At 35.4% G+C, this 15,137-nt stretch overlaps 1 protein-coding gene across 2 annotated transcripts in view; it reads right to left on the bottom strand.

Moving 5' to 3' along the window:
- Spock3 (SPARC (osteonectin), cwcv and kazal like domains proteoglycan 3) overlaps positions 1-15,137 on the bottom strand; it is a 436,641-nt gene that overhangs the window by 233,198 nt on the left and 188,306 nt on the right. For both annotated transcript variants that reach the window (XM_060381847.1, XM_060381846.1), the window contains exon 4: positions 4,809-4,923. In XM_060381847.1, coding sequence (XP_060237830.1) covers positions 4,809-4,923 — 115 coding nt within the window. The remainder of the gene's footprint in view (positions 1-4,808; positions 4,924-15,137) is intronic.

Raw genomic sequence — 15,137 nt, 5'->3', positions numbered from 1 at the left:
ATACATATGGTCATTATAAAATGTAAATCCTCAAATCAATCATTAGCATCATAGAGTTTTAATGCTTGCTTTCTTTTTATTTCTAGTTTTGATAACCAACGTTTTTTTTTTTTTTGTAATTTTCTGGGAAATGACTTCCTAAGAAGCCAAAAACATTTATTTATTGATTCATTTTTTTATGTTTTGTTGCAAGTGAAGTAGAAATTAACATGACTAATTCTGTCCTGCAATGACTGCATCTTTTTTCTAACTTGGTTTGATTACCCGCTTTCATTTAATATTGGCAATATTGATTGTTGCCCAAAGCATTGATCTAGCGACAGTGTTAATTATGTGCTATTACACAGGCATCTCAGGAGAGAGAAACACCAGCTTTTTTAATACATGAAAACAAAGAGCCCTTGGCACTCATGTTTGGCAAGCTGTGACACTAAGATCACAAGATAAAAAAATAGATAACACAATGGATAACAAAGTGCAATAAACCATCAAAGATTGCATTAAATCGCAATATTTGCAAAGTTGTTATAATTCGTATTTTCCCTAATTAACCTAAAACTATGTGCTTTAGTTGCTCATGAAAATGTTAAAGGAAAGTTTGCAAGAAAACACTAGAGTTGTCGTGTTTTGAGGACAGTTCATCACAGAAGCTCATCACATACCCTGGAAATATTACTTGGATTCTGGCATATTTGGATATTTTACATCATATTCTGTGCTGGAGGATGAGGGTGAAGCCAGTATTAAAAATTTAGTAAGATATGCAAGTATATGATCTCTTTGAGTTTAGAGGATTTTATTTTGATTTTAGAACAATTATGTTTTCTTTTTATATCAACAAGAAAGAACAAATTTATTATTTTAATTAATTACAAATCCAATCCATGAATTTACAAACTTAACAGCAAAGACCCCTTACAACTTATGTGTTTACATACCCTGTTTTTGTTAAGTAAAGGAATATTCTTTTCAAAGTGTCTTTTAAATATATGTGTTGATTGTTCCTCATGCACATCCTGAACTTGCTTTTAGGGTATGTGCATGAAGCACATAGAAACAATTGCCTAGAACAACTGTTACGATTGATGAAACTACAACAGTGAATAAACTATAAATATCAGGCATTTCACTCTATTCAAAGAAAATATAAACCAATCGGTACCTATGATTTGGGCCTACAATATTGGAGAGGCAAAGGCTTCAACTTCATAAAACATCCAGTAAATTAATAAAAGCTTCAATGAGATAATTTATTGTGAATTCAATGAACATTATAAAAGGAGAAGTTCATGGTGTCATGGAAAAGGGGAAGCGGTTGCAATGTCTCATTATGGAAGGAAGCTTGGAAAGCATCCTTGAGCAGCAACACTCTCCTAACACGTGAGGCTGCAGACAGGGGGATCCTTTTAGTTTTATTGTTACAATAAAACTATACCAATTAATTAAAAAACTCTACCTAATTTCTATTTCTTTGACTTCACTATTCTACCCCAAGATATTTATGTACCTCCAAATATGAGAGTTGTTATCTCTTATATTAGCTGTTGCTGTTGATCAGGCTGCATGCCGAAGTTCCACTTTCCACAGGGTTGTGTAAGCATTAAATTTGTACTGATTTCTCAAAGCAAGCAAAGCATGTAAAATATTAATCTTAATATCAATTTATTTATTTATTGGACATGGATTATATTCAGTGCACCATTTTAAGTAGTTGCTGTCAGTAACAAAAAATGAATAAACACAGTTAACATAAAACATTGAAACTTGATGACTTAGGACTAGAGATATTTCCCACTCCACTGGTCACTAAAGAAATTACTGCTGTTAACTCTATGCTCAAGGTGGCTTTATACCTTGCATGGAGGATTATTTAGGGTTTTTGTTTGTTTGTTTCTGACCATTCTTACCATGAGCGATTGGGTAGCACATTTCTTGTCTGTAGTCTCTTTCAATTATTTTCAATTTTATTTAAGTAATTAATTTTAGTTTGATTAATTGATTGGTTGATTGATTGATTGATTGATTGATTGTGGGGGTAGGGAAGCATATGCTTGCCATGGGACATTTGTGAAAGAGAATGACTTGCAAAGTTTGGTTATTTCTTTCCATAATGTTGGTTCTCAAAGTCCAACTCAGGTCACTAGGCTTAGTGATAAGTGCCTTTATTTGTTGAGGCACTGGGGCTATTGTTAGGTCATTATTGTGAGGTAGCATGGTTATGGATCAGCTCAGATTTTGATATCTGAAAATAGAGATTGGAGTTTTACTGAGATTCTTGAAGTCAGGAAGAAAGAGTAAATGAACCCTTGTAGAAATTTGAAATATTTGTCTGGAAACTTACTCTGTTGTGTAGAACTTGCCCTTTTTTACTTTTATTTCAATTGATTAATTGGATACATTAATAAATAAAACATTTACTGCTCTTATTTTAGTTGATTAATAGCATGTTATAACTGTGAGCCTGCTTATTAATATGCATGCCATATATTCAGTGCCTACATTGGCCTGACATTGTTATCAAACCCTTGGAAATGTAGTTACAGGTGTAAGTTACCCCATATTAATACTGAGAATATAACCTGGGTCCCCCGAAAAATCAGAAAATACTTTTAAATACTGAGAGTTCCATTAGGCCCATTTTTGCTTTTAAAGAAATGGTTTGATCAAATCTCTGCAACAGAGGTTCTGAATCTCATTTGAAACAATTTTGACACCATTTGCTTAGTGATCCCTCAAGTCAAACACTTTATTATACCTCCCATTTCACATATCAAACACAAGTATTTTGAATTGTGAAAATTTAAGAGTCTTTAGGATCCTAGTGGAATAGGTCAGTCAATAAAAAGATGTCTACCCTACAGGATTGCCATTGCTTTATTAATAAAAGATAATAGTCATAATTGATAGACAATATATGACTGGTAACAATATATGACTGGCAATCTGTTCTGTAATTTTTGTGAATTTTCCTAGAGCACTTGTGTCATATATATGTGTTAAATTTTCTAAAAAACTATCTCTTTACCCTCTATAGTCTCTCAACCAACATGACAACATATGTTTCCAGACAGACCATAATATTCTCAGATTTTTTCTATCTGCTTTAGTTCTAAAAATCTAGACTCATAAAATTGCTATCATAGAATAATTTTATTAGATCCATGAACTGCATAAAATATATATCTATATTAATGATGACTGTTACTTAAACATAAATATTTGCTTTTTGATGGATATATAAAGACTTTTATTCCTTAATATTCTTTTTTTCCTGTCTCATAGTTTTCTCTTTTGCTGCTATTATTTTTCATGCCACCTAGTTACATACCCTACCAGTAAGCTCTGGATCTAGACTTTCTTTTATGTTTTAACCCTGATAGGGTCTTAGTAAGTTGTCGAGGCTGGTCCTGAATTCCACTTACTACCCTAGTCAAGTATATAGTTTATGATATTTCTGCTTTACCTTTCAAGCAGCTAGTGTGAGAAGCCTATGTCTTTACTATATTTGTATCCTAATCTTACTAAAGCCAAGTATTCAAGTATTATTTAAAAATATGTGATTAGCAATGTTCCTTTGTTAATCTGATTTTAAAGACAATACATACATGAATCCACTTTTACAAAAAGAACAACAACAAAAAACAAAACAAAACAAACAAACAAAAAAAAACCAAAAAGGGAAAAGAAAGATCCCTGAATGTAATAAAGGTAATACACTCCTTCTTTCCTTTGGCTATTTCCCTTCAGGTTACGGTTATTTCCAGTCTGTAAGTCTTGGCATCATGATGCAGAGACTATTTGTAAGAGAATGTCTCTTCTCAAATTAGAGTCAACTCTACAGGAATAATGGAACTGTAATCAATGGATGTTTATAACCCAGTTTTTGTCAATAAATATTTGTCTGCTTGAGGGTATTGCTGCAAGGGCACTATCAGTAGAAACGATTCTTAAATAAAATGTTTTAATACTCTCCAAAATCCATATTATGATTTTTAAGCTTTTTTTCATAAACATTCTGAAACTAATTTTTCTCTTTAGGCTTAACTTAGTGATAGTCTGAGATGTATGTAAAGCAATAAGCAAGAACAAGTAGTGGAAGTCCAAACATGGCAGTGCTGATGACAATGACCTAAAGGACAGTCTAGGCCAAACACAGAATTGCTATTGCGTAAACAGAAATGCAAACTCTGCATTCCACAAGAATCACTTGAGACTGCTTTTGTTTGTGTGGGAAGCCATTACTTAATATATTTACTACCAAAGGTCAACTACCATAGGCAAAGGACTCCGGGTTCCCAGTTAACCCACACAACCTACAATATTTCAAAGGCCCTGTTGTAACTCCCTGGCTGTCATCATGTCCCTCCCCACCTTACCAATAAAACTAGCAAAGATTTTCTCACCAGGTACTGGTCTCTATTGTGTGAGGTCAGCCTGGCAGTTTGTCACTCTGTCACCTGCCCCAATAAAATGTCTTTCTTCTCACAGAGTAGTCTAAATTAGAGGTTTCACTGCAACTCACTTACAAAGCTATGCTAATTGCAATTATTTTTTATTTGAAAAATATGACTTCAGTTAAAATATTTTAACCTAATCCTTACAAATCAGCTTTGTACAATATAAACTTAGAACTATGTAATTCCTAGGAATTCTGATTGACAACAATGTTTATGTCTATAATGCCTATAATTACTCAAACTTCTGGAGTCATTTAAACAAATAGCTTTTACAAGTATCAACAGATATTCATAATTGTTATACCATGTCAGGTAATCCTATTAGTAGGATTTAAATTCAGAATTGTTTACCTGTGTGTGAGTCTCCGGTGACTGATGCAGAGGGCAGTCTGAGCATCTTGAGTAATGCAGACTTTGTGACGACTGCATTTCATCTTTAGGCATGGGTCCTTAGCTGGATCTAAAGCTACAGAAAAGAGTGAAAGATGAAGAGACAGCCAATTTAAATGATTCTGTGTATGGTGATATTAATTATCATACATAAATATATTATAAAATTTCTATATAATTTTGTTGTGGGTTTCTTCAATTTTGAAAATTGTATGCATGTAAATAATGTATTTTGATCATCTTCACATCTGTCACCTTCTCTTGTCCTCCTCCTATTATGCAGATCATGTCATTTATTACATTTATTATCTTTGAGCCTTCCTGATATTTTTATTCTGCAAAGAGTTGTGTCTGCTTACAAATGTATAACCTCAGCTGGGTTCTGTTTTACATAGTCTGCTCAGAAACTAAAGATCATAAGGTGGTTTGTTTGGAAAGTGCATACAAACACTGATGCAGAACCACAGCTCTAACTTTATTCTGCAGTCATTTTAGTAACCATGGCCTGAGAGCATAGAAAAACACTATGCCAAGTACCATGTAATAAATGGAAGGAATTTTACAAAATTTTATAGCTTTATGGAACAAGTAAATTCAGAAAAAGGGTAAGTTAAAAAAAAAAACAAAAAAACAAACTGTTGTTTGCATCAGAGTTGTAATTAAATCAAGAAGCAGATCATTTTTTTTTGATAGGTCTAAGATGCTCTCTAATGACATTTATAGCTTTTGAGTTGGTGAAAGCTAGTGGTTAGCAAAAGTCATTAGATTTTCTTGATCTTTTCTTCTTTATTATAATTTTTTCAGTTTGTATCCAAGCTGTAGCCACCTCCCTCATCCCCTCTCAATCCTGCAATCCCTCCCTCTTCTCCTCCCATAGACCCTTCCCCTAGACCACTGATAAGGGATGTCCTACAACCATCTGACCCTAGCCTATCACCACTGGCTGCATTGTCTTCCTCTGTGGCTTGGTAAGGCTGCTCCCACCTCAAGGAGAGGTGATCAAAAGACCTGACACTGAGTTCATGCCAGAGAAAGCCCCTGTTCCCTTACTAGGGAACCCACTTGGAGACTTAGCTGCCATGATCTACATCTGTGCAGGGGTACTAGGTTATCTCCATGCATGGTCCTTGGTTGGAGTATCAGTCTCAGAAAAGATGCCTGGGCCCAGTTTTTTTGGTTCTATTGATCTCCTTGTGGAACTTCTGTCCCCTTCAAGTCTTTCATCTCCCCCTTCTTTCATAAGATTCCCTTCAATCTTCCCAACTGGCCCCCATAATCATTCCCTGGAAGAGGTGAAGGATTCAGAGGCAGCCTGTAGAGTCCACCACATAGCACACTGCCCTGGCTCCAGCACAGGCAGACCCCAGCACAGTACACAGTGGTGGTAGACACCATATCCTGCTGCTACAGCACCACTGAGCTGACTGTTAGTCTACACCTGCATTTGCCCCAGGAAGATCAAACTGGAGAGTAGAGAACAAGGGGAAAACCTGGGCTTTCCAACTGGTTCTGCAAGAGAGTGAGTATGCCTTCGAGTGAGTGCTTTCAGAGCCCCAGATCCAAGGCCCCTCTATGCAAGCAACCAGACCACTGATCCCTACCACCCACACCACTATTGAGGGCAACATAGGGATTCATGGGACAGTCTTCTCAACAATAAAGCTCAACCTGCTCTGCTGGTCTACCAGTGAATTCCAGGCAAAAAATTCTTAGAGCCCAGACAGATCTGCATATCAGTGGCCTGTAGGTCACTGAGGTAGTCAGGAAATTTGTGCCTGCACACTACGTCCATTAAAAGCACCTGCTAATAGCTCCAGCACCATATTCCTCATTTAGGTACAGCAGAAACACCAATGTACATTCTCAAACCAGTGGACCTCTCTCATCTTCCTGAAAAACATTCCAGAAACCCGAAAAAGGCGGACTTAGTCTAAAGTACAGACTCCAGGAACTAACTGTGAGGGTTACAGATAAGCAGATGACCAGAGGCCAGAGTAAGAACACACCAAACAAAAAACAGGACATCGTGGCTTCACTACCAAACCCAAAATCAATAGACACTTCAATTCATTGGAAAAACAAGAAAATAACTTTAAAACTATACTTATCCAGTTATTAAAGGATCCTAAAGGGGAAATGAACAATTCTCTCAGAGAAATGGTCACACAAATACAGACACATAAAGAGAAAATGAACAACTCTCTCAAAGAAATAGCCAAACAAGTTGAGGCAACTAAAGAGGAAATGAACAAAGCCCTCAAAGAAACAACCACAGAAATAGAGGCAAATAAAGAAGAAATGAACAAGGTTCTCAAAGAAATACAGGAAAATGCAGCCAAACAGGTAGAGGCACAATTAGCAGCATATAGAGAGGAAACAAACAAATAAAAAAATAGAAGCCATAGTTGAAAAGCAGACTCCACATTCAAACAGATGAAGGAAATGGTGCAAGACATTAAAACAGAATTAAAATCAATAAAGAATACATAAACAGAGAAAACTCTGGAACTCGATAAGTTGGAGACAAGATCATGAACCACAAAGGTTAGCATCACCAACAGAATAAAAAAGATAGAAGAAAGAATCTCTGGAGCTAAAGATACACTTGCAGAAATTGATATGTCTCTCAAAGAAAAAATAAAATCAGAAAAGTTCCAAACACAAAACATCCAAGAAATCATGGACACCATTAAAAGACAAAAATCTAAGAATAATAGGGATAGATGAAAAATAAGATACCAGGCTCCAAGGTCTGGAAAATATTTTCAAAAAAACCATAGAAGAAAATTTTTTCCAACTTAAATAGATGTCTATAAATATACAAGGGGCCTACAGAACACCAAATAGATTAGACCAGAAAAGAAACTCCTCACATCACATCATAGTCAAAACACTGAACCTACAGGACAAAGAAAAATATTAAAAGCAGTAAGGGAAAAAGGCCAAGTAACATATAAAGATAGACCTATCAAAATCAAACCAGATTTCTCAACAGAAACTATGAAAGTCAAAAAGGCCTGGGCAAATGTCATGCAGAATTTAAGGAACCACAGATGCCAACCCAGACTTCTATACCCAGCAAAACTTTCAATCAACATAGATGGAGAAATCAAAATATTCCATGGCAAAACCAAATTTAAACAATATCTACACAGCAAACCAGCCCTATAGAAGATAACAGAAGGAAAATTCCAACCCAAGAAAAACAAATACATCCAAAAAAGATTGGACATAAATAACTATACAACAGAAAAATCAAAAGAATACAAGGAATGAAACATGGTAACACTACCAACCACACATCAAAAGATAGTAACATTCATTGATCACGAGTATTTATCAACATCAGTGGAATCAACTCTCCAATGAAAAGACAGTCTAACAGAATGGTTGCAGAAACAGGATCCAACATTCTGTTGCATCCATGAAACACACCTATGCAACAAAGATAAACACTACCTCAGAGTAAAGGGCTGGAAAAATGTTTTTCAAGCAAATGGACCCAGAAAACAAGCTGGATTAGCAATCCTAATATCTAATAAAATAAACTTTCAAACAAAATTAATCAAAAAATATATGAAAAGGGGCACTACATTCTCATTAAAGGAAAAATCCACTAAGAGGACATCACAATTCTGAACATCTATGCCTCAAATACAAGAGTGCCTACATTCCTAAATGAAACATATTAGAGCTTAAATCACACATCGATCCTAACACCTTAATAGTGGGAAACTTCAACATTCCACTTTCACCAATGGACAGATCATCTAGACAGAAGCCAAATAGGGAAATAAAAGCACTTACAAAGGCCCTGATTCAAATGGACCTAATAGACGTTTACAGAACTTTTCACCCAAACTCAAAAGAATATATTTTCTTTTCAGCACCTCATGGGAACTTTTCCAAAATAGACCAAATAGTTGGTCACAAAGCAAACCTCAACAGATACAAGAAGACTGAAATAATCCCCTATATTCTATCTGACCACCATGGACTAAAGCTGGATCTCAACAACTATAACAATAACAGTAAGCCCACACGCACATGGAAACTGAGCAACTGGCTACTCAGTGACAGCTGGGTTAAGGAAGAAATGAAGAAAGAAATTAAAGACTTCCAAGAATTCAATGAAAATGAAGGTACAACATACCCAAACTTATGGGACACATTAAAAACAGTGCTAAGAGGAAAATTCATAGCACTAAGTGCCTTCAAGACAAAATTTGTAATATTTCATACAAGCAAATTAATGGCTCAACTGAAAACCCTAGGAAAAAAAAAGAAGCAGATACACCCAAGAGGAGCAGTCAGCTGGAAATACTCAAACCGGCTGAAATCAATAAATTAGAATCAAATAAAACTATTCAAAGAATCAATGAACCAAGAGCTGGTTCTTTGAAAAAAAATCAACAAGATAGACAAATCTTTAACCAAACTGACTAAAAGGCAGAGAGAAACTATCCAAATCAGTAAAATCAGAAATGAAAAGGGAGACATAACTACAGACAGTGAGGAAATCCAAACAGTCATTAGGTCTAACTACAAAAACCCATATGCCACAAAATATGAAAATCTAAAGGAAATGGACACTTTTCTTGATAGATTCTATTCCATTTACCAAAAGCAAATCAAGATCAGGAAAAAATATTGAATAGTCCTGTATCCCACAAGGAAATTGAAGCAGTCATCAACAGTCTCCCTTCCAAAAAAAGCCCTGGGCCAGATGGTTTCAGTGCAGAATTCTGCCAGACCTTCAAATAAGTGCTAACTACAATTCTCTTCAAACTATTCTAAAAAACAGAAACAGAAGGAACATTACAAAACTCATTCTATGAAGCCACAGTCACCTTGACACCTAAACCACACAAAGACACAACAAAAAAAGAGAACTTCAGAACTATCTCTCTTATGAACATTGATGCAAAAATGCTCAATAAAATACTTGCAAACTGAATCCAAGAACACATCAAAGATATCATCCACCATGACCAAGTAGGTTTCATCCCAGGCATGCAAGGGTGGTTCAACAAATGGAAATTCATCAATGTAAACCACGATATAAACAAACTGAAGGAGAAAAACCACATGATCATCTCCTTAGATGCTGAAAAAGCATTTGACAAAATCCAACACCCATTCATATTTAAAGTCTTGAAGAGATCAGGGATACAAGGCACATACCTAAACATACTAAAGGTAATATACAGCAAGCCTATGGCCAACATCAAACTCAATGAAAAGAAATTCAAATCAATCCCACTGAAATCAGGGACAAGGCAAAACTGCCCACTCTCTCCATATCTCTTCAATTTTGTACTTGAAATCCTAGGTAGAGCAATATGACAACTAAAGGAGATCAAGGGGATAGAACTTAGAAAGGAAGAGGTCAAAGTTTCATTATTCGCAGATGAATTGATAGTATAAATGAGCAACCACAAAAATTCAACCAAAGAACTCCTTCAGCTGATAAACACCTTCAGCAAGTGACTGGATACAAAATTAAGTCCAAAAAATCAGAAGCCTTCCTGTATAGCAAAGACAAAAGGACAAAGAAAGAAATTAGGGAAACAACACCCTTCACAATAGCCACTAATAACGTCAAGTATCTTGGGGTGATTGTAACCAAGAAAGTGAAAGACCTGTATGAAAAAACTTTCAAGTTTCTGAAGAAAGAAATTTAAGAAGATATGAAAAAATCTCCCATGCACATGGATTGGTAGAATTACCATAGTGAAAATTGCCATTCGGCCAAAATTAATCTACATATTCAATGGAATTCCCATCAAATTACCAACATAATTCTTTACAGACCTTGAGAGAAAAATTCTCAACTTCATATGGAGAAACAAAACCCTAGAATTTCCAAAACAATCCTGTACAACAGCAGATTGTCTGGAGGGAGCTCCATCCCTGATCTCAAGCTGTACTACAGAACAATAGTAATAAAAACTGCATGGTATTGGCATAGAAACAGAATGGTGAATCAATAGAACTGAATAGAAGACCCAGATATAAACCCACACATCTATGAATACTTGATTTTTGGCAAAGAAGCCAAAACCATTCAATGGAAAATAAGATAGCATCTTCAACAAATGGTTCTGGTCCAGCTGGATGTCTACATGCAGAAAAATGAAAATAGATCCATATTCATCACTCTGCACAAAACTAAATTCCAAGTGGATCAAAGACCTCAACATAAAACCAGACACACTAAATTGGTTAGAAGAAAAAGTTGGGAAGAGCCTAGAACTCATTGGCACAGGAGACAAATTCCTGAACAGAACAACAACAGCACAGGCTCTAAGAGCAACAATCAATAAATGGGACCTCATGAAACTGAAAAAAACTCCTCTAAAGCAAAGGACACTCTTGTAAGAAGCAAACAAAACACCTTTCAGACTGAGAAAGAGTCTTTACCAACCTTGTATCTGACAGAGGGCTGATACCAGAATATATAAAGAACTAAAGAAGTTAAAAAGCAACAACTCAAGCAATCCAACAACAACAACAAAAAAAATGGAGTAGGGAGCTAAACAGAGAATTCACAATAGAGGAGTATAGAATGGCAAAGAAACACTTAAAGATATGCTCAATGTCCTTAGCCACCAGAGAGATTCAAATCAAAACAACCCTGAGATTTCACCTTACACTGATAAGAATGGCTAAGATAAAAATCTCAAGTGATGATACATGCTAGAGAGGATGTGGAGAAAGGGGAACCCTCCGCCATTGGTAGTGGGAATGTAAACGTATACAACCACTCTGGAAATCAATCTGGCACTTTCTCAGACAACTAGGAATAGCGCTTCCCCAAGATCCAGCTATACCTCCTAGTTATATATCCAAAAGATGCTCAAGTACACATCAAGGACATTTGCTCAACCATATTGTAGCAGCTTTATTTGTAATAACCAGAACCTGGGAACAACCCAGATGTCCCTCAACGGAGGAATGGATATGGAAATCGTGGTACTTTTACATAATGAAATACTACTCAACAATTAAAAACAAGGAAATCGTGAAATTTGCAGGCAAATGGTGTCCTTGTTGTGTACTTGAGCATATGGATATATACCTAGGAATGCTATAGCTGGATCTTGAGGAAGCACTATTCCTAATTGTCTGAGAAAGTGCCAGATTGATTTCCAAAGTGGTTGTACCAGTTTACATTCTCACCAGCAATGCAGGAAGATTCTCCTTTCTCCACAGCCTCTCAGAAATCATGAAAGTTGCAGGCAAATGGTGGGATCTAGAAAATATCATCTTGAATGCGGTATTCCAGGAGCAGAAAGACACACACAGTGTATACTCACTTATAAGTGGGTACTAGACCTATAAGATAAGAAAACATACTAAAATCTGTACACCTAAAGAAATGAAACAAGAAAGAGAATCTTGGGTAAGATGATCAATCTTCACTTAGAAAGACAAATGGGATGGACATTGGAAGTAGGGGAAAACATGTAACAGGCAGGAACCTACCATAGAGGGGCCCTGAAAGACTCTAGCTGGCAGTGTATCAAAGCAGATGCTGAGACTTATTACCAAACCTTGTGCAGAGCACAGGAAGTCGTATGAAAAAAGGGGGAGTTAGTATGACCTGGAGAGGACATGAGTGCCACACGGACCAAATATTTCTGGGCACAGGGGTCCTTTCTGAAACTGTTTCTCTAGCCTAGGACCATGCATGGATATAACCCAGAGCCCCTGATTGGATGTAGCCCATGGCAGTTCCCTGTCCAAATGGATTCCCTAGTTGGGAAAACTGGGACTGTCTCTGACATGATGTCAATGGTTGGCTCTTTGACACCCCCCCCCCGAGGGAGGAACAGCCTTGCTAGGCTACAGAGGAGGACATTGCAGCCAGTCCTGAAGAGACCCAATAAGCTGAGGTCAAATGAAAAGCGAGGAGGACCTTCCCCATTAGTGGACTTAGAGAGGGGCAGGGAGGAGATGAGAGAGGGAGAATGGGGTTGGGGGGGATGGTGGAGGAGGCTACAGCTGGAAGACGAAGTAAATTATCTGTACCTAATATAAAAAATAAAAATTCAATTAAAAATGACAAAGAATAAAGCCAAATAAATATGTCATTAGCACTGGTAACTCATCAGATACTTAATAAAGTCTGGAGCTTCGCTACTGTGAGGGTTGTATGCACCATACATTCAGGATCAGCAATACATATGGATTGCTTCTGCATTTCATTGTAAGCAATATTTTTAAGTTGTCCTTAAATTACTTCGAGCACAGGTACATGATGTTCTGATTATTAAAATTAAAATTATTCATATATTCATCCATAAAGGTATGGGCATACTTATTCAAATACTGTATACTTAAAATTTATAATCAATAGTTTTTTGTGTATTTAGAATGGGTAAATACCACAGTTGCTTTAAATTACCAAATATCTTCTATTTATTAAATTCTACTTATTGTAACTACTATACATTTTTCATCATTTCATATCCATTGAACAAACAAGCTTGTGATCTTTTGAGACTGAATGATTTCATGATGATCAATATTTAGAGGTTTAAAATGATGTAGTACCAATTACTACTCCATTCTTTTATATCAGTAAGCAATATTCTATTTGATGGATATATCACATTTTATCTGTTTACTCACTAATAGATAGTCATGTAATGGCTTTCACCTTTGCCTAAGATTTTGGTTGTATTTTGTAATGATTGTTGGTTATAATTAATGATAAGGTTTTTGTGATGTATTGTTGGAAGAAGCCAAAGTACAGATTTTTACAAATAATGTATGACTTCATGTGTGCAATTTGATTGAAAGTCAAAATTAAGAGAAATAAATTATAAATGATGATAAGCAATAAATTATATCCCATGAGGAATCTTGGAGGCCAAATAACTAAAAAAATATTTAAAATACACAAAATTATTTGTAAGGGCTCAGGACTACTCTATTAAGGACTCACTCCATATAAAGTCTGCATTGTTCTTAATCCTTTCCATTTTAGGATGAGATTAAACTGAACTTGACATAAAATACCCAATTGGCTTCATGGAGATATCAAGTGTTAAATTCATTTAAATAGTTACCTCAAGAAATAGATGTTTTGATATTCAATAACTTCAAAGAAATATGGATGTAAAATCTACTTGGAAATATGTAAACATAATAACTAATCAGTATTAATTTCTGCAACCCCTAGTTTTAAGATTGAAATTAATATGATTATTTAAAATGTAGTATATTTAATGAATTATTAAATAATGGTCAAGGGAGTAAATGTGCAAATATTTATTTGCTCAGACGTAAAAAACTTAAACCATATAATAAATTTATTTTTTAGAGATTTTCTTTATTTCCCTACTGGATTTTATAAGATTTCAGTTAATATATATTAAAAATGAGGTGAATTTATATCTTTTTTCTGCACATCTTTACTGGCATTTGTCATATTCAGTTTTATAATAACCATTAAATCTGAAGTGAATTTATTTTTCATTGTAGTTTTGATTTACATTTTTGACTATACTAAATCTATGACATCTCATTCTGAGATGAAATTGTTTCCAATTTTATGTAGTAACAGAATTTCATGCATGCATATAACTCTTTGATCCCATCTACCTTCTATCTCCTCCTCTGAATTTATACCCATACCCCTCTTAACTGTACCTCCCACCTTCATGTACTTTTTTCAGAGAAAAAAAATAAGAAGAGCAAGAGGAAGGAGAAGAAGACAGACAGATAGACAAGCAGGTTCAATCCACTGAATCCATTTAGCACTTTCTGTATTTCAGGGTGTACAACTAATTACAGGAATACTTGCAGCCTTGGGAGCCACATTCCTGAAAGAAACTGACTCTTCATCCTTCAATGGTCATTCGAGGGTGGGGATTCTATAGGTTTTCTTGACTTTCATGCTGGGATTTTGGTTGAATTGGAATTGGTCTTTTACAGGTCTTATGTTAGTACCATAAGAATTTAAAAATATATCAAGAATTTGAAGGAAAGCAGGAGATGTATAAGAGAGGGTTTTGAGGGAGGAAAGAAAGGGAGAAATGTTTTAATAAAAATATTTTCTCCAAAGAAATTATGTAGAGTATCTTCCAGTTTTGGTTATCTTCTGCTGGCTAAACTGTAATTAACATAAAATTAATAAATTTTAAAAAAAGAACTCACTCTGTTGACAACCTAAAAACACATAAGGCATTGTACATGTAAATGGATGTGTAAGATTTTACTCTTAGAGTTACAACAGTAATGGACTCCAATCACTGCTGACACTCATAGAGAGGAATCGAG

Source organism: Meriones unguiculatus, chromosome 4 (genome assembly GCF_030254825.1).
Source record: "Meriones unguiculatus strain TT.TT164.6M chromosome 4, Bangor_MerUng_6.1, whole genome shotgun sequence".
NCBI classification, from domain to species: Eukaryota; Metazoa; Chordata; class Mammalia; order Rodentia; family Muridae; genus Meriones; species Meriones unguiculatus.
The sequence above is the reverse complement of the archived record's forward strand: the minus strand, read 5'-3'. Positions and strand labels throughout refer to the sequence as shown.